The 21,874-nt window shown below is 40.3% G+C and overlaps 1 protein-coding gene across 3 annotated transcripts in view; it reads right to left on the reverse strand.

Moving 5' to 3' along the window:
* Window positions 1-21,874, reverse strand: part of rasal2 (RAS protein activator like 2) — a 448,324-nt gene that overhangs the window by 307,597 nt on the left and 118,853 nt on the right. For all 3 annotated transcript variants that reach the window (XM_059984861.1, XM_059984864.1, XM_059984862.1), the window contains exon 2: window positions 1,884-2,008. In XM_059984861.1, coding sequence (XP_059840844.1) covers window positions 1,884-2,008 — 125 coding nt within the window. The remainder of the gene's footprint in view (window positions 1-1,883; window positions 2,009-21,874) is intronic.

The following is a 21,874-nucleotide window of genomic DNA, read 5'->3' on the forward strand; positions in this document are numbered from 1 at the left end:
TTACCAAAATGTGGATGAAGGATGGCTTAGTAGGCACCTTTGATGGGATATACCAATGGTCAAGGGTGTTTGATCTTCTGATCGTTGAGGAGACATGCTCTTGAAGTTGTCCTGGTTAAAGTCACTGGCAATGATGAAAAGGGCCTCTGGGTATCCCTTTTTCAAAGCTGCTGACCACAGAGTATAGATCACTGAATACAGGCTCCATGTCCATTTGAGGTGGGATGAAGACTACCATCAGGATAGCTAAAGTGAATGCTCTTGTCAAGTAGTATGGGTGACATTTCACTGTTAGTATATTCCAAACTGAGTAAGCAAAAGTTATTCAGAACTGCTATGTCTGAGCACCACAAGGAGTGCAGATTCCTCCATCTCTGATTTTGCCTGAGGATGCCATATAACTAAATAAATTTTCTTTACTTAGACTAGACCTGCAGTTCATGATAAATAGACAGATCAGTATACAACCACAAGGTGTAACTACATATCACGAAACCACAGTGCTTCATTCTACCATTACATTCAAAATAAGATGATCGATTATGGGGAGGTGATCAACAGTGAGGAGTGCAGTAAAGGAATTGAATCAGACAAATTAAACACAGTGGTCACCTGAAGCACCACAGGATGACACAAGTGGTGAACAACAAAAACAGCATGAAATGGACAGGGACTTATGTCCAATGAATTAGATCAAAACTCCAAACTGCAATCACATCTTAGTATAAATCATGATGGACAATTCAACAGTTAATAAAAGGACAATCTAAGGACCTTAATGATGGCAGAACCCCCACACGTGCACTCTTGCAGATTTAAGGAATCACAATCATATTTAGCCAGAGGGACAGAGAGGATGATCCACCTTAGCTTCCTCTAGAGATCCACAAAATCACAGAAGTCAACCTTCAGCTGTGTCCATTCACTGTACATGATATCAAGAAATGGCAAAAAGTACTGATGCAACAAAGTAAAGGAACAAAACAACATCCCAAGTATAGTACTCAAGATTTGTGGTAAAGTACTAGTTACACCTCCAATTAGTTTTTCCAGTATAATTCCAACTCGAGTATCTACCAGACAATATCTCGGGTATGGTGATGAAGACTTGCACTAGAGAACTAATCACATCCTCAAGACAAGTTGTTCCAACATAATTACAAAAGTGGTATTTACTTGACAATGAACAAAACTGCTATTTTTCTGAGCAAACATGAGGAAATCTGCAGATGCTGGAAATTCAAACAACAACACACACAAAATGCAGGTGGAACACAGTAGGCTAGGCAGCATCAAGTCCTGATGAAGGGTCACGGCCCAAAACGTCAACAGCGCTTCTCCCTATCGATGCTGCCTGGCCTGCTGTGTTCCACCAGCATTTTGTGTGTGTTGTTGCTATTTTTCTAGTGATTTCAGTGTCAGATAAGATTTCCTTGGGCCAAAAAGCATGATAATCCCCAAAATCACATAAAATCTCCCTCATCTCTTTCATTTCAGCCTTCTGTTTTTTTAAAAAGGTTTTAGAAAAGCAAAGTGATCAAGGAGATCAAATGATGCGAAGTATTTCTTTTAATCCATTTAAAAATTATTTGACCATGTTCTGAGATACTCTGCCTCTATTGGGATGCGTCAAAAGCTGTAAAGTCTATTCATGCAAACCTCAGCAGCTTATGAAAGCCTGACTGAGGTACTCCCTGTACATACAAATGAGCACTAGGGAGACCAGCAAGATGGAATTGCAGGTTGTGCAGGGCTGCAGCCATCTTCTGGGTGACAAACAATTCACAGAATTGGAACAGAATGCTATCATAACCTGGGGAAGAATTGTACATAATTGTTGGTCATTTTTGCTGATTAGTAATGCAGGCATTATGATTTTTTACCTCTTCTTCCCTGTTCAGAAGGATCATCTGGCTGTCAGTTAGCATACAATATTTCTGATCCCAGGCTGTTTCTGCATATGGGGACTGGCCACAAGACAGTCTGTGTGTTGGAGGACCTTTCACGTCTGCAAATAAAAAGACACAAAATAGATTTAATGTATTTCTCTATAAACTTCAAAAGGTGTCAAAACAAAATCTACATCTCCAGCATCTCACTTAGGGAAACTACTTCCCTTCTGTTGTTCACCAGTTGAAAGTATTTCTGTTTGAGCTTCAGAATGTCAACCTTCAACAATGCATGGACAACTCTCATGAGAATTGAGAGGAAGTCAAGTTCTATTGTTAAAGTTCAAAGTAAAAGAACATTAATAGATTGAAGCAAGAGTAGGGCAATCCACCAGTTGTGTGTACATGATCATTTAGTAAGATTGTGGCTGACTTTCAGCAACAGTACCACTCCCTTATTCCAACCCTACATGTGTTCATCTCTTTTAATATCAAAAAAAATTTCTTGTGAATTGACTCATCAAGTGAGCATCCACAACTGCCTTGGGTTGAGATGGGGGCAGCCTGCAAGTGTCACCACACATAGCAGTGCCACTGTATCATGCCCTTTCCTCTTTTCCAACAACAAACCTGCTATCCATAAAATCAATTGATGAACATTGCGGACCTCCCAAAATCATAGGGTATCCTTTGTCAAGTTGGAAAATTCGATATATAACATTCTAGAGCTTTATTATAATGGATGCAACACACTTCTGTTACTGGGATCATACTTTTGCACATACTGCCTTCTTAACAGCTTTAACCTCCATTTTAATTTCCAGAAATCTATTACAAGGATATGAAGATCCCTTTAAACTTCTCAACAAATGAAAACTTCTGTGAAGTTTCCACACTGAACAGGAGCCATTCATTTCCAAGCTGTTTTGTTGCAATTAGTCAAACCTCAGTTTGTGTTAATAAATCCCCAAAATCATATGCTTTGATTCTGTTCAGAAACGTCATAAGACATCTTACAGAAGGCCTTCTGAAAGTCCAAAATCAGCAAGTGGTCTGCTTGTTTCAACCTCAATAAATATCCAATAAGTCTGTAAATCACAATTGTAAATCCATATGAAGTCCACCTATTATATCACTAACTTCAATGTTTCATTGTGAGAGTGGCTACAGTAAGGTTGAAGTGTTGTACGTGAGACGCAAATGCTGGAGTTTTGCCTTAAGAGGCTTTGTCAAGGAGGATGCACGTGGAAAGGAAAGATAAGGTGAGATCTTTTACTTTCCTCTGTAGTCCTGGTGTTCTACAGATGAATGGGAGAAATCACAGAAACCTCCATTGTCTCTGTTAGAGTGCCCAGCAGTGGCTCCTGCCTCACTGCAACAAGCAGCTGAACTTACTCAGGGTCATTTGCGATGCTAAGAATGACAGAAGCTTTAGTTGGACTACACAGGTGGAATGCAGAAGGCTCCACGGTAGCATAGCGGTTAGCATGATGCTATTACAGCTTGGATGTTCTGGAGCTTGGAGTTCAATTCCAGTACCATTGCAAGGAGTTTGTACGTTTTACCAATGACCATGTGAATTTCCTCTAGGTGCTCTGGTTTCCTCCCACAGTACAAAGATGTACTAGTTAGTAGGTTAATTGGTCTTGGAAATTGTCCTGTGGTGAGGCTAACGTTAAATAGGTGGGTTTCTGGGCAGTGTGGCTCATAAAGCTATAAGTGTTGTATCTCTAAATAATATTAAAAACATAAATGAGAACGGAATGAGCACTTTGTTGTGTTTGCATAATAGACCTTCCAACAGTCCCCAGGAATTAGAGGAACAACTATACAAGGAGATTACAGACAGCTTTCAAATAATGACTTGGTGATTTTAAGTTCTTGGTGGTGATTTTAACTTCTCTGATATTGACTGGAACTGCCATAATGCTAAAAGAAATTGTTTAAGTATGCACAGTTAAGTTTTCCTCAATCATTATGTAGATGGTCCAACTAGAGAGGGGCAAGCAATCAACCTCTCAGCACAAAATCAGCTGAGCAAATGACAGACATGCCTGTGGGGAAGCATTTGGGGACTAGTGACCATGATTTATGTTTCAAAATAGAGAGGGAGAGACACAGGACTGATCACAAATTGAAGTCTAAAATTGGGAGAAGGCTAATCTGATGGCAGTATTTTGACAGGCCTTACAAAGATTGACTGGAAAAAGTTGTCAGTGAGAAAAGGAATCTCTGACAAGTGCATGATTTTTAAAGAGAGACAGTGCAAGAGTGAAGGACAAGGGAAAAGCCTGGTTGAGGAATGATATTGAGGATCTGGTCAGAAAACAGGTGGTCTCTGTCAGATATAAGCAGCTAAGACCAAATCTTTATACTATCTGCCATTCTTTAATAACAACAGCCGTACTTATTTTCCAAATGTAGTTTTTTGCTTGAAACAAAAGAGCAATCAATCATGTAATCTCATTTCTTTAGAAGTCTGCCATTACTTGGTTACCATCAGACCTTTTGACGTAGCTTCTCAATCTACCATAACCAACTCATTTCCCCAAATTTTGCTTCAGTCTGATTTGAAAGACCCATTTCAAATTGAAATTTCTTTTGAACATCATTCCTAAATTTTATATTATGTAGTTCTCCAAAAGGCTCTTAACAAGCAGATTTTCAACCTATCCATTCTCACAACAGAATATTAGATCTAAAACAGATAGCACCTGCATTACTTAACATACTGATAATTAAAATTATCTCTTATACACTTATAAGAATTAATCTTTCACAGCATCACTGTTAGCTTGGTTTTCCCAGTCTACGTGTAGACCAAAGTCCCATATGGTTATTGCATTACCCTTGTTACCTGCTCCTCTAATTTCCTGATACACTGTACATAATGGGAAAACAAAACCATTACTGTTTGGGGACCAATAAACCATTTCCACAACTGTTTTTTGCCCTTGCTATGTCTTATTATCCACCAAGATTAATTCCACTTCTTAGAAATGTAGATCTTAGGTCCGTTGTCCCAAACCTTTTTTATCTATTAGTTAATACCAAACTATATGATGATTAGGATATCAGAATCATAGTCAATAATTCACACTTGTAGAAAGGAGTTATAAAATCAAGCTGCTTGAGGAAGGCGTTTAGAACAAGTTGCTAGACTTGGCAGTTTTTATTGTTTACCCATGGATTATGTGAAATGCTGGCAAAATCCTCCTTTAATGTTCATTATTAATTACTTTTGCAAACATCATGTGAGCCACACTCATGAACCATTCCTTTCACCGAAAGTACCAACACAATTTTATAACAACATCAACAAAGTTCAAACCCTGCTCAATCTAGACTGGGAGAGCTGAGTCTGCTACTCCTTCATTGACTATTAAAATAAAAGATTATTGTGACTGAACATGTTTCCACATTCACCGCTTAAAACTCTGTGAAGATACAATGTGATACAATGTGCAGTTAAATCAACATTGGAAAGATGCACCAAAGCTAATATGCTTTTCAGTCATACTATGCCATATCATCCCCTTAAACTGGTAGTACAATGACATACTGTACCTGCAACACTATGGCCACTGGCGTCAAGCAGTTTGCAATATACTTTTCCAACACAATAAAAGTTTTTAAGAACAAATTTATAGCAGCAAGGTTAAGTGCCTCTTGACCATAGAAAGCAGCATGAAATTTCAAAGCATCTATTCAATTCACTCAATTCTCACAGTAGCACAGACTCCAAAGGTTTTGTTTTCCCCATACATTAAAATCACCATTGGCTATAGCAAAAACTACAATTTTTGTATAATGCTAGATTCTGAGAAACATTTATCTGTCCCACCCACCTAGCTGCACCTATCACCTTCTAGCTTGTCCTCCTTCCCCTCCCCACACCTATTTATTCTGGTGTCCTTCCAGTCATGAAGTAGGAACTCAGCCCAAAACTCGACTGTTTATTCATTACTATAGATGTTGCCTGAACTGCTGAGTTCCTCCAGCATTTGTGTGTACTGTTCTGAGAAACATGCAGGACTTTTGCCAACTTTTGCATAATAAATAATGCTTTTTTAAAAAAATGCTCAAATTATGCTTTGCATCACTGGTCACATCTTCAGAAAATAAACTTGTGTTAAGAGCAAAAATAACAGTCTGAGTGAAATTCTAACACAAAACATCAAAGCTCACAATTAATTGATACACCTATGTTTTCTATTATTTAAATCTGACAGAAAACAATAAGCACTTGACCAATGAGACCTTTATGACCTGATGTGTACCTTACTATTAAGTTACTTGCTTTCAGTGTTGAACAGATGTTCCAATAGACCTCAGAAATCCATTGAAAAGGAAGATACAGAAAGATGGAGCAGTAGTCAAAGAAAACATAGATGTAATAAGTCCAGTGTAACCTAGAATGTGCATGCTTTATTATTGTATTTATCAATTCAAATGAGATCTATTAAAGGAACCCAGATTAGTCAATTTTACCAAAGATATTGACCGAAAATATAATAAATGAATAACCAGTCACAAACAGAACAAAGATTAAAGAAAATATTGAAGATCTAATCACAAAAATTGGTATTCAGACTCCAAATTTGCCACATTATAACAATAGCTCATACAAAAAGAAAACTAATTGATACTTCATGAGTTAATTGGTTCTCTAAACTGGGTGAAACAAACCAGTTCCAGCATTGCCATTCTTCTGTAGTGCTTATCAGCCTATACATTTTCTTTTGCAAGCTACACCTGTGATACTTTAGCTTGCATGGGTGCTATCCTATCAAAATATTGAGCTTAGGATTTATTAGTTTTGTACATTCATTGTGTATCAGATGTCTAAAAAGGCCAACTAGCAGGCTGTAACACCAGCACAATAACCTAATCCACTTTACCTGAAATCTCAGATGCACACGATTTTGAACAGAAGTACAACAACCTTCTTTTCAGGCCCACTCGATCCATCAGGAATTGCCAACTGCTGCATCCAATTCGTCACTATGTTGGACACTTGCAGCAGTAGAAGTCCTTATTCATTCTAAAAAGGAACAACTCGGCTGCAGAAATGAGCACACTAACTAATGCCTTGTTCCATGTAATGCACAGCTATTAAATCAGTTTACACATCACATAAGTCTTGTTTTACAAGATTCTATATCTTCTCAGCTTAGGTGAACACATTCCCTTCTCTGCAATCAGAAATACTGCAGTACAGTTACTGGCATTGAACTGAGCAAAGCGACCACCTCCTCCTCTTTTTAAAAGCACTACATCACAGAATCGCAAGACGCCCAACTTTGTGTGTGACAGGAATGCACAAACTGCAGTCTGCAACATCCTTGCCCTGCAAATACAAGTCAAACTGTCTTCAGCCTGATAGCAACAATAAATATTCTGATCAAATACAACCCAGAAACTGCAGTACGTAATTGGCGAGTGGTATTGACTACCAAATATGGTCTTCCCATTTGTAGATACACGTGTATGCACCATGCTTCTTCTCATTTTCTAATAGTAAATATGGGTAATATAATTATGCTTAGGACTTTAGTGAAGTCCTCTACTTCATAGATTTAAGCTTGGCTAAATCTGAAGTTTTGATTTTTACATTGCTTTACTTGTAATCTACCAACCCCAGTTCATAATGACAATTTCAACAGAAGTAACAACTTAATTCCTCTGATAAAGGTGATTTCTTTGGTGGCGGTGGCATGGGAAAAGGATGCAATCAATTTCTCAACAACAATTAAGTACAATAAATTATTGGAAGTACACAACTATATAAAATAATCCAAAATAGAGAAAATACTTTTTTTATCCCCCTCTCTTCAAAATTAACAAATCTTTTTCCTCAAATTTCCTTTTTTCAATATTGGAGACATTCTTCGTCAAAGAACAGGATTCCCTTCCTCTATCATTGATGCTGCCCTCACCTGCATCTCCGCTACTTCCCAGACATCCACCCTCACATCATCTTCCAGATGCCAAAACAAAGTAGGATTTCCCTTGTCCTTACCTACCACCCCAGAGGCATCCACTTCAAAGATATCATTCTCTGTATCTTCTGCCTTCTTAAGTCCACAAGACCATAAGTCATAGGAGCAGTATTAGGGCCATTCAGCCCATTGAGTCTGCTCCACCATTCCATCATGGCTGATCCTGTACCCCACTCAACTCCATACATCTGCCTTCTCACCGCATCCTTTGATGCCCTGACCAATCAGGAAATGATCAACTTCTGCAGGACTTGGCCTCCACCGCAGTCTGTTGCAGAGCATTCCACAGATTTACTACTCTCTGGCTAAAGAAATTCCTCTATCTCTGTTCTAAAGGGTCACCTCTCAATCTTGAGGCTGTGGCCTCTAGTTCTGGATACCCCCACCATATGAAACATCCTCTCCACATCCACCCTATCTAGTCCTTTCAACATACAGTAGGTTTCAATGAAATCCCCACCCATTCTCTTAAATTCCGGTGAATACAGGCCCAAAGCTGCCAAACACTCCTCATATGCTAACCCCTTCATTTCTGGAATCATCCTCGTGCACCTCCTCTGGACTCTCTCCATCCCTTCTGATGGCTGAAAACTGTTGATAATGCTCTTCAGTGTGGCGTGACTAGTGTCTTACAAAGGTTCAGCAATACCTCCTTGTTTTTATATTCTATTCCACTGGAAATAAATGCCAACATTGCATTTGCCTTTTTTACCTCAGACTCAACCAGTAAATTAACCTTCTGGGAGTCTTGCACGAGAATTCCTAAACCCCTCTCCTCCTCTGATGTTTGATCCTTGTCCCAATTAGATAATAGTCCACACTGTTGTTCCTTTTATCAAAATTCATTATCATACATTTCCGCACACTGTATTCCATCTCCCAACTTTTAAGCTCATTCTTCCAATTTGTCTAGATCCTGTAGCAATCACATTGCTTCCTCAGCACTACCCACCCCTCCACCTGTCTATATCATCCATAAACTTTGCCACAAAACCATCAATTCCATTATCTAAATCATTGAGAAACAAGCTGAAAAACAGCAATTCCACCACAGATCCCTGAGGAACACCAAAAGTCAATGACAGCCAACCAGAAAAGGCCCCTTTTATTCCCACTCGCTGCCTCCTGCCTGTCAGCTGTTCCTCTATCTATGCCAGTATCTTTCCTGTAACACCATAGGATTTTATCTTGTTAAGCAGCCTCATGTGTGGCACCTTATCAGACGTCTTGTGAAAATCCAAGTAAATGATATCCACTGCCTCTCCTTTGTCCACCCTGCTTATTACTTCCTCGAAGAATTCTAACAGATTTCTCAGGCAAGATTTCCCTTTACAGAAACCATGCTGACTTTGACTTACTTTATCATTAGTCTCCAAGTACCTCAAAACCTCATCCTTAATATAGACTCCAATACTTTCTCAACCACTGAGGTTAGACTAACTAGCCTATAATTCCACAACAGCCCTTTGCCTCTTCCACCTATCATCTCCTAACTGCTCATATCATTTCATTCCCCTTCTCCTACCCACCTACCATCCCTCTCTCACAAACAAGAGAAAATCTGGAGATACTGGAAATCCGAGCAACACACACAAAATGCTGGAGGAACTCAGCAGGCCAGACAGCATCTATAGAAAAAGGTACAGTCAATGCTTTCCGGCCGAAACCCTTCAGCAGGACTGTGCAGTTGACATTTCGGGCCAAAACATAGACTACTTTTTTTACATAAATGCTGCTAGGTCTGTTGAGTTCCTCTAGCATTTTTGTGCATTTGCAATCAACCAGTCCTCCGACACCATGCCAGGATCAAGTGATTCTTGAAAAATTAAGGTTAATGCATCCGTTATCTCTTCAGCAACCTCTCTCAGGACTCTAGGATGTAGCCCACCTGGCCCAGGTGACTTATCCATTTTAAGACCTTTCAGTTTGCCTGGCACTTCTTCCCTTTGTAATATCAAAGGCACTCACTCCTGCTTCCTGACACTCACAGACCTCTGGCACACTGCTAGTGTCTTCCACGGTGAAGACAGATGCAAAGTACCCATAAGTTCATCTGCCATTTCTTTGTCCCCATTACAACCTGACCAGTGGTCCAATATCAACTCTCACCTCCCTTTTATTCTTTATATAACTGAAAACATTTTTGGTATCCTGCTTTATATTATTGACTAGTCTGCCTTCATATTTCATCTTTTCCCTTCTTATAGCTTTTTCAGAAGCCTTTTCATGGATTTAAAAGTCAAGTCCAACTTCCCACTCATTTTTGCTACCTTATATGCCCTTTCCTTGGCTTTTATGTAGTCCTTAACTTCCTTTGTCAGCCACTGTTTACCCCTGCCAATTGAGAACTTCCTCCTCTGTGGAACATGTCTATCTTGCACCTTCTGAACTACCTTCAATGGAATCCTACCACTAAACATATGTTTCCTTCTCTCCCCATCTCCGCTTTCCACAGGGATCACCCTCTCTGCGACTCACTTTTTCATTCATTCCTCTCCACTTATCTTGCTTCTGGCAGTTGGACAAGTGCTACACCTGCCCCTTCACCTCCTCCCTTACACCATTATTCAGGGTCCCAAAGAGTCCTTCCACGTGAGGCAACAGGCCCCCTGCAAGTCTACTGTATCCAGTGCTCCTGGTCTGGCCCCCTATATTTCAGTGACACCTGATTGGGTATCCACTTTATCGAGCACCTTCGCTCCATTCGCCACAAGGGGCAAGATTTCCCTATGGCCACCTATTTTATTTTTACTTGCTATTTCCATTCCAACATGTCAATCCATGACCTCCTCTACTACCACAATGAGGCTACTCTCAGGTTGGAGATACCATATTCCATATGGTAGCCTCCAACCTGATGGCACTAACACTAATATCTCTAAATGCCAGTAAATTCTCCCCTTTTCCTCTCTCTCTTTCCATTCCCCGTTCTGACACCTGTCTTACCCTTCTTTCTCTTCACATGTCTATCACCTCTCTCTGTTGCCCCTCCTCCTTCTCTTTTTCCCCATGGTCCACACTCCCCTCTTACCAGATTCCTTCTCTTTCAGTCCTTTTCCACCTATCACCTTCCAGCTTGTACTCCTTGTCCTCTACCCAGCTGCTTAATCTGATTTATTCCCCTTTCATTTCCGGTTCTGATGAAGATCTTGGCCCAAAACATTGACTGTGCATTCCTTGCCATAGATGCTGCCTGACCTGCTGAGTTCCTTCACAGGTGTGTGTGTGAGTGCGCGTGCTGCTCTGGATCGCCAGCATCTGCAGAATCTTGTACTTATGATTTGTCAAAGTAGTCACTCTAACAGTGTTCAGTTTCTCTATCACAGAGACAACTGCACTGAATGCAGTTTACCAAAATGGAAGAGGTACAAATTGGTCATTATTTTATCACAGAAAACTATTTGGACCTCTGGACAATGGGAAGGGAAGAGGTAAAAGAACTAGTGTTGCATCTCTTGCACATTGGTGTAATTTATTCCACTAGAGCAGTGGTCCCCAACCATCGGGCCACGGATCAGTACCAGGCCGCAAAGCATGCGCTACCCAGCCGTGAAGAAACAATATGATTTGACGGTATGAAACGATATGAGTCAGCTGCACCTTTCCTCATTCCCTGTCACGCCCACTGTTGAACTTGAACGCATGCGAGGTCATTATCCATGCGAGTTCATCAGTTGGTCATTAACCTACAACTACTCGATGAGTAAAAAACAAATGTCGCTTGAGAGTTTCTTTGGAAGAGGTGGTAAGGGACATAAAAGGCCTAACGATGAAGATGACACACAGACAGCTGAGGCCGAGACTGCAGAAAAGAAGAAAGCTTCCTTCAACAGAAAATACAACGAGTCATACATAAAATATGGCTTTAATGCGACCAGTGACTCGCACGCTCCAAGCCCCCTGTGTGATAGGTGGAGACAAACTGTCAAAACTCTCAAAACTGCTTCAGCACCTTGAGTCCAAGCACCCTATACTTAAAGACAAACCTGTTGAGTTTTTTTAGCAGAAAGAACATGGGTAAGCAGGTCAGAAGCAAGTGCTAAGAGCCACCACCTCCACAAATGCTGTTGCTCTGAGAGCTTCGTACTTGGTGGTTACCTGTATTGCTAAGGCTAAGAAGCCTTTCACTGTTGGTAAAGAATTGATTCTACCTGCTGCCAAGGACATGTGCTACAGGAGAAGCTACAGCTAACAAGATGGCACAGGTTTCTCTTTTAGCTACCACAGTTTCAAAGAGAATCGATAACATTACAGATGACATCGAAGCACATCAAATGGCTTAACAAGTCATCATGGTATGCCATCCAGGTTGACACATCTACCGACGTTGACAACAAGGCAATGCTGCTGGTTTATGTGCGATATATATTTCAAGACAATGTGCACGAGGATATGTTGTGTGCACTGCCACTGCCAACTAACACAACTGGGGCAGAACTATTCAAGTCTTTGAATGACTACATGTCAGGCAAACTGGACTAGTCATTCTGTGTTGGAATATGCACAGACGGGGCCGCAACTATGACTGGACAGCTGTCTGGTTTCACTTCCTGAGTCAAAGAGTGTGCCAGTCTACACATTGTTTTTAAACGTATTCCACCTGTTTTTGACACGTTCCCAACATTAGCTGGGATTTTGGGAGAGACTGAGGCTGCACCATCTTTCTCACAGCTAGTGCATGATCACCTAACTTTGTGGTCAACAGAATTCCAGTGCTACTTCCCAACCGTAAATGACCCAAGCTACTTGTGAATGTCCCTGGTGAATCATCCATGTCAGTGTGGGAAGAAGATCCACTCCTCAAGCTTGTAAATAATGGTGGGCTGAAGAGTATGTTTGACATAACATATCTGCTGGATTCTGGATCAAAGTCAAGTCTGAAAATCCTGAGATAGCCACGAAAGCACTGAAAACATTGCTACCATTTCCAACATTATATCTCTGCAAAGCGGAGTTTTCTGCAATGAATGCAATGAAAACTAAATTGCGGAATAGACTGAACATAAGGAACCCCCTTCTCATATCACTGTCTACCATCACCCCTTGATGGAACCATCTTGTTGCAGGGAAACAAGCCCAGGGCTCCCACTGATTCAGTGATATTGGTGTGTTGCAATGAATTTGTACGTTCATATAAGGAAAATGTGCGCTGTGTGTTTAATATCCAAACATTACTTAAAATGTTATGATGCTATTGACTTATAAGTGACTTATAATTGACATCACTATATTCATGCTAGAAAAATATGCACTATGTATTTAATATTAAATTCGTTAGATAAACCCTTTTAGAAACGAAATTGAGTGTATTAGCCACATAAGTGACTTATAGTTGACTTATCACCTATAGTCCGGTCGTGATTAACAACACCACCCACCCACCCCGCCCCCCCCCCCCCCCCCCCACGTCGGCTGGTCTGCAAGAATATTGTCAACATTAAACTGGTTCGTGGTGCAAACAAGGTTGGTGGCCCCTGATTTATTCCTTCCAGTACAGCCTCCATCCACATCAAAGTAGACTGTGCTCACCTTTCTTTGAACACCTTTGCTCCACTTATCCTTAACACCCATAATCTCCCTCTGGCCCGTCATTTTAATTCCACTTCCTATTCCTGCACAAGACATGTCTGCCTACAACCTCCTCTACTGTTAAGTTAAAGCTAAATGTAGAGAGAAGAACATCATCTCATATTCACCCTCATAGTCTCCACCTATCAGCATCACCACCAATTTCTCTAACATACAATAATCATTCCTCTCCATCTCCGCCTTCCCCCTGGTTTCTCTTATCCCACTGGTTCTTTTATCCCTTCTCTTTCCCCTCCCCCACCTTTCCAACCTGCCCATCACCCACACATTCATCTTGCTGTTTCCCGATCTCCTTCCCTTTATTCCATGGTCTACAGTCCTCTCCTATCAGATTCCATTTTGTTCAGCCCTTTGCTTCTTCCACCTATCATCTCCCAGTTTCTGACATCATTTCCACTTCCCCCCCACCCCCACCCCAACCTCCCAACCTTTTATTCTTTCTGCTCTCTTCTATTCTATTCCTGATGAAGGGTCTTGGCCTGAAACAATAACTGTTCATTTCCTATCACCCTCCATAGATTCTGCTTGACCTGCTGTGTTTCTCCAGCATCTTAGTCTGCTGTATCTCCTACAGTTGCATGGGTATGCACTGCAGGCAGACAACAAGATGTTGGACAAGATAAGCCTATAAGCATATATACTGAGGAAAAAACAGCTGCTTAAGGATACTGGAAGGGGTTCATAATGATAAAGTAGGTAAAAGGTTAACACAGTCAGTTAAACAATAGCAGCCTGCTTTTCTGTAAGAAACTGCTGATGATCAACAGATGTGCTAAGTCATGCTTAACCATATTTCTTCTAGGAGTTAGACAGTATTTCAAGGTACTGTCATGCACATAGACAAGTCTGGTTCCAGCCTATCTAGTGTGGGGGTATCTGAACATCTATATCTATCCTGCAAGAGAAACTGCCAGTTAGTTGGTGGACTGAGCAGAAACAGTCACAGACTGTTCCTGATTGAGTGACTAACTGAAGTGTCTCGGAGGCTTTGAATAAAGAGTTTGTAATTATGCCGTATACTGTATGAGTGATTTTGTCAGGATTCAACTTCCACAATAAACTTATGGGGTCACTCCATTGAAAATGGCAGAAATTTATACATCATACCGAATCATCTATTTGAACTTATAGTACAAGGTTGTCAATAGATGATGCCAAGATAAACATACAAAAGATACTTCAAAAAGCTACAAACAGGAAAATGCCATCAAAAATGAAAATGCAATAATCAACACAAATAAATAGGAAATTCTTCAGCACATACAAGCAGAAGATGGTCACTCAGCTCATCCAAACTGCTCCATCGTTCAATAGAACACAGTTGATTTGGCTGCAATTGCAACTCCATATGCCCCTACCCTTAATAACCATTCACTCTGTTGTTTAGCATGAATCAATCTAATTCTGTCTTAAAAATATTCAAAGTCTCTGTTTCCACCAACCCTTTGAGGAAGAATTATTCAAAGATTCAGGATCCTCAAAGAGAAAAACGATTTTACCTTGTGCATCTTAAATACATGATCCCTTAATTTTAAGCACAATAGGTCAAGAATTTCCCACAAGACCAAGTATCATCTCCATATGCACCATGGATTTTTGTGCTTCAATTCTTTTCTTTCATTTTACTAACATTCAGCAAAACAAGTCTACCCCATTCATCTCGTCAGGTAATCCACCCACTGGAGGCCCGGTAAACTTTCTTGTTCTGCTTCCAATTCATTGACATTCTTTGGTTAAGAGGGAAACCCTATTGACAATACTCCAGAATGAATTGCACCATTGTCCATAACTGCATCATAAACACACAAAATTTGCAATGAATTCCCCCTGCAATAAGCAATAACATTTTGTTAGCATTCCTAATTACTTTATGTTTGACAATCATACACCAGGGTATTCAGATACGCCTGTATTTCAGAGCTCTACAATCTATGACTATTCAGATAACATGCTCACTTTTATTTTCACAAATGCTGGAGGAACTCAGTAGCTCAGGCAACATCCATGGAAGGGAACCAACAGTTGATGTTTCGGGCCGACAACTTCTTCAGGTCTTACCTGAAAAGTTGATGATGTTTTCATTGCCGCAGATGCTGCCTGCCCTGGTGAGTTCCTCCAACATTTTGTATGTATTGCTTTGAATTTCCAGCATCTGCAAAATTTCTTGTGCTTTTCCTCTTACTGCCAAAATGAATAATCTTATATTTATCCACATTATCCTCCATTTGTCAAAACTTTGCCCATCCACTTAATCTAGCTAAACTCGTTTCAAGATTCCTCATGTCCTCTTTGCAATTACTTTCCTATTTCTGTGCCATCAGCAAATTTAGAAACCATATCTTCAGTGGCTTAATCCAAGTCTTTATTATAAACTGCTGAAAGTTGATGACTTGCATCAATTTGTCACATTGCAGCTCACCAACTGAATAAGATCCATAAATACCAACTTTCTGTTGCCATAAGGTTAACATATTATTTTATATTAACTCATTATCCAGATAGATATTTTACCTCCCACAACATGACCTTTGACTTTCTGAAAATTCTCTGATTATCAGAGAGAAAAAATATTTATAAAATGTCTTCTGGAAATCTAGGTTCACTGCATCCATCAATTCCCCTTTATCCTCAGCACATGTAACTTCAAAGAACTGTACAAAAACTTAAAGTACAGATATATACAGTGTATGACATTTGGAAAGTGGTAATCCAAATAATCTAAGTCTATCCCAAGGATCCAACGCCTCACCAGATTTAACAATGACATGGATAGAGCAAGGACGTCATGGAACTCTACAAGGATATACAATGGTCCTCCATTAATCAGGGTTGACCATGGATGTTATGTCCTAGCTGACTGCTTCAAAATCAATACACTAATCAATATGCAAGCCAGGCCAGTAAAATATGGAAAGAAAGCTATTGCCCATGCATTAGGCTCCTACTCTCCAAGCAGCTGATGAATCCAAAAGAATGGCAGAGGCCGATACAGTTTGGCACAAGCGACATCACAGAAGTTGCCAGTCAGTCACTGCCTTAGGGACTCCTGCTCCAAATTTTTCCTTGGGCTTTACTCCTGAAGCCCTCCCCATAAGTAGGTATAGCTGCAAGGCAGTGAAGGTTTGAGATTAGAGTTTCCTTCCTCCTACACCACAGTTGATGAGCCCCATCGGCCCAAAGTGACAGGTTTAAGGTGCCAGTTGCCTGCCTTGCCTCTTCTTCAGTGAGTAGAAACAGTTCCACCAGGCTTAGCCACAAAAGAAAGCCAAGAGCTGAACCCTGTTGTCAAATGTTATTTGAGATGTACGCCATTAGGAGCATTTAATAGATAGAGGGAGCTCATCCCCACTGCTCCACCCATCCCCCATCTCCCCCCACCCCAAACCAACTTCGCCAGCCTTAGGAACCAGGATGTAAAACTAATATCCAATCTTAAAATGGCAAAATTGAACACAGGGAGAACACAAGGAAATACAATTTTTTTGGATATGCAACTATAGCCTTGCCAGCAGTTGATGAGTTGCGCTAATGAGTGCTCCAGTTCAGGAGCCATCAGATCAACAGCTTCAGTGGGCTTCGTTGAGGGGCTGTCTTCAGCAACTGAGCCACTGCTTCTGCCCATCCATTCCTGTGTGTCGTGTCACTTCGAGATGTTTACATAGGGATATTGGGTACATACTGCAACCCAGCTAATCAGTGATTTTTAAAAATTATATTTATGAAGAAATGAATGATCAGAGGCCAAAAATTCAAAGATCACTTTTCAAAGAGACTTCATCCCAGTGCATGGCAAACTCACGAGACTCAGAATCAGGTTTATTATCACCAGCATGTGATGTGAAATTTATTAACTTAGCAGCAGCAGTTCAATGCAATACATAATATAGAAGAAAAATAATAATAATAACTCTGACTCAGTATACTTTATACAGTATATGTATATTGAATAGATTAAAAATCATGCAAAAAACAGAAATACTATATATTGAAAAAAAATTGAGGTAGTCTCCGAGGGTTCAATGTTCATTTAGCAATCAGATGGCAGAGGAGAAGAAGCTGTTGCTGAATCGCTGAGTGTGTGCCTTCAAGCTTCTGTACCTCCTACCTGATGGTAACACTGAAAAAGGGCATGCCCTGGGTGCTGGAGGTCCTTAATAATGTATGCTACCTTTCTAAGACACCACTCCTTGAAGATATCCTGGGTACTTTGTAGGCTAGTACCCAAGATGAAGCTGACTAGATTTACAACCCTCTGCAGCTTCTTTTGGTCCTGTGCAGTAGCCACCCCCCCCCCCCCCCATTTCAGACAGTGATGGAACTGTCAGAATGCTCTCCATGGTACATCTATAGAAGTTTTTGAGTGACACATACAAGCTGGAGGAACTCAGCAGGTCAGGCAGCATCCGTGGAAATGAGCAGTCAACGTTTCGGGCCCAGACCCTTTGTCAGGACTGAAGAGGGAGGGGGCAGGGGCACTATAAAGAAGGTGGGGGGAGGGTGGGAAGCAGAATAAGCTAAAACAGAAAGCACTGGACGATGGTGATGAAAGTGGAATTTAAAGGTAGTCATGGGTGGTTTGATCAGTTTCTGAGGCGAGAGCAGCTTCATAGCTTAAAGTTTACTGGAGAGAGTGCTTCGGCTGATACTGAAGCTGCCAAAAAGTTCCCAGTAGAACTGAAGAAAATAATTACAGAAGGTGGTTATTCATGTAAGCAACTGTTTAATTGTGATGAAACTGCAATTTATTGGAAAAAATTGCCAAGCACCCCAACCTCCAACGCCTCAGCCTAACACACCATCATCAGTGTGCTCGCTGTCTTCCCGATTCCCAGTAGATGAAACTACACTACATACATTACTTCTACTTTATATAGGCTGTGTATTTTTATGTGCTACTTGGTATGATTTGGCAGCTTCATAGCTTAAAGGTTACTGGAGAGACTGCTTCCGCTACGTAGTGAGATTATACGCTACACTAGACAGTGCTGCAATGATTGCAGTAAAGTATTTCTGCCTTATATAGGCTGTGTATTTATCATATCATTCCTGCCATATGTTACTGTTATTTTAGGTTTTATGTGTGATTTGGCATGATTTTGTAGGTTATTTTTTGGGTCTGGGAATGCTCACAAATTTTTCCCATATAAATAAATGGTAATTGCTTCTTCACTTTACGACATTCCGGCGTACGAACCATTTCATAGGAACGTTCTACCTTCAGATAGCAGGGGAAACCTGGACAGGTATCTGAGCACATTTGAAGTGCAATCCCCATTAATCAGACCAGAACTGAATACAATACTTGGAATGGGGTCTAACCAGAGTTTTATACAGCTGCAGTGTTATCTCGTGGCTGTTGAACTCAATCCCCTGGCTAACGAAGGCCAACACGCCATACACCTTCTTAACCTCCCAATCACTTGCACTGCAATTTTGAGGGATCTGTAGACATGAACCCCAAGATCCCTCTGTTCCTCCACACTGTTAAGAATCTGCCATTTCATTATAGAAATTCAATATTACTTTGATTGTTTGAATATGCAAAACAAAACCTATATTTACTTAGCAGTTTCAACCGTTATTAATCATTATTACAAGTTTAATTTTGAAAATTCTATTTGGAGAGAAACACATACTGAAGGCTAAATAAATTAGAACTGTGCATTATCACATCATTCCCTGTGGAAAATAGATTGCACATTATTGAGGCTCTTGCTGGTCAGGATCGATCGTGGATATTGTGTCGCAGCTGTTGACATGACACGCAAGCCAGAGCAGTACGATATGGAAAGCAAGCCCATGCAGTAGGCTCCCCTCTTCACGCAGTTGATGAATCCAAAGGAGCTGCAGAGACCGACACATTCTGGAACCAGCGTCATCACAGGAGTTGCCAGTCATTGTTGAACTCAACACAGGACTGTCTTAGGGACTCCAGCTCCAGATATTTTCCCTCAGGGTTTACTCCTTCATCATGAGTGGATGTAGCCACCATAGCAGATGTTTGAGATCAGACTCTTTCTTCTCCTACCATGGCTGAGGAGCCCCAACTGCCCAAAGCAACTGGATTTAAGGTGCCGGTAACCTGCCTTTGACCTCTTGCCTGTCAGTAGAAATGGCTCCACAGAGCCCACATGTGAAGGCCAGGAGCTGAACTTGATTGTCAGAGGCTATTTGCATACCACTCATTGAGAAAAGGGATCATAATCTTGGAAAATGTGTAATCACAAAATTCTCAATAATACATGGACTAAAAGTGTTAACTGTGAATGGAATTTATATAGGACAGGTATACATCCTACTGAATAAGCAACAATAAATAAGGATTAACATAATTATGTTTTAGATGATTTAAATATCTGGCAGATATAATGAGGAGAAAAGAAATAAATCACCCTTAAAAGTCATTCCATCCAAATCTATTTACCACTCTTGAGGATAAAGAGGCCATATGGGGGATTTACAAGTATATTTCCTGGGATAAGGGATTTCATTTATGATAGATATGAGAACATGGATTGTTGTCCCTGGAGCAGAGGATAATGTGTTGTAGGTGTTCAAATTATATCATTCTTAGTTTCTCTGGACTAAGCATTCAGCAAAAGATCAAGGACCAAAGGATAAAGATTTAGCGTGATTAACAGAAGATTCAAATCTTACATGGAGGAAAACATCACAATTAAGGATACTTGAAGATATTAAACAATCATGATGCATGGGGTTGAACAACATCCATTTTCCAGACTTATTCAATTTGTGCATGCACACTTGCTGAATAAGCAGAAAAGCGCAATCTGAAAGTGTTGCGGATGGAGGTTCAATTACTACCTTCTGAAAAAGAATTAGGTATTTACAGATAAGCATCAGAGAAACAGGACTTAACTCAATTGCTGCACAAAGAGTCAGCAAGATTCTCTGGGCCATGCAGCCTACTATAACAATTGCTGTGTTTGATTTTATAACTGAGCTGTGCAGAACAAGGGACATATACTTGAAATGGGATAAGGGGTGTTCAATACAGAGGTCATGAAGCACTTCTTTACACAAAGTGGAAATCGTAAACTCTATCCTAATGAAATGTTCAGCTGGTTTGATAGTGTATTTCAAGATTCAAATGAAAAATGAAACCATTGTTGGTATATGTGATTAAACTGTAGTTCAGGCATAATTTAGTGAAATGGTGGAATAGTTGAGAGCAATTGAATGGCACTCTCCTGTAACAGTATAAATTACCCCTAGTTTGATTCCCTATGAAATGACAAGTGTCAAGTACATTCAGATATAAACTTTTTGGCAAGTATCTTTATCTCCTCACTTCCCAGAGCTAACATATCCACCACCTACAAGGCTAAATTCAGACTCGGCTCCTTCTTGACCTGGTGAGTTCCTCCAGTACACTGATGGCAGCTCCCATCCTTGCAATATGCACTCTCTTGTATCTCCATTAAATGCTGGCTCAGCCCACATCCCTTGAATGAATATAATAAAAAACTGAGTAAGACCACTATAGCAGCATCAGAATGTAGGTTCCACCTTAAATGTGGTACATACCTTTACAAACAAAAACTGCATTCAGTGATAATGCTGTTCTCACTCATAACAATGATTGGGTCAGTCAAAAACAAAATAGCATTGTGGCTTGAAATGTAAATTAAGAGAGAACTTCCTCAAATCACTCAATGACAGATCACCAGCATGAAGCTCTATCGTCTCTCTTTCCATTGATACTGCTTGACCTAACTTTATAATATCCTATACATCAAGCCTGATGACTAAAATAAAATGTTTCAAAGCATATAATTTGTAGGAAATGATTTGGGAAATGTGTAATTCCGATGACGATGGTTGGGTTGGGTTGCTCTCTGATCTTGGCAAGTAGAATTTCACCTCAAACTTGAAGAGAAACATTGTCAGCATCTAAAAGAAAGACATACTGATCCTCCTGGTCAACTTTAACTTCTTTATTGCTTTTTTTTTGGGAGATTGTCTCCTTTCTTTTAAGGACAAGAAATTGTTTGAAGAACAGTCCAGTCATAAAGAACATTTTATTCCATTGAAGGGACAAAAGCAAAGCCACATAGCAACAACCAGAAGCATAACAGAGGCAGTGATTACAATACATGAGGGACTGCTAGAAATCACACACACCATGACAGGAACAGTTAGACCATCCATAATTGAATCTGCTCTATCATCTCTATCAACCAGGTCCTCAACCATGAACATCAACAGAAGTGTTGCCCAAGAAGACCAATGTTGAAGCTCTCAAGCACTCTTCAAAAGGTAGCTCATCTGAGGCGGTGTTTCAAAGGCAACTTATCAAAATCAAAGATATATCTGTAGATGCTAAGAGCAACAGATGCTGGAAAACTCAGCAAGTTATGTGGCATTTGTGGA

This window comes from Hypanus sabinus, chromosome 11 (genome assembly GCF_030144855.1).
Source record: "Hypanus sabinus isolate sHypSab1 chromosome 11, sHypSab1.hap1, whole genome shotgun sequence".
Taxonomy (NCBI): Eukaryota; Metazoa; Chordata; class Chondrichthyes; order Myliobatiformes; family Dasyatidae; genus Hypanus; species Hypanus sabinus.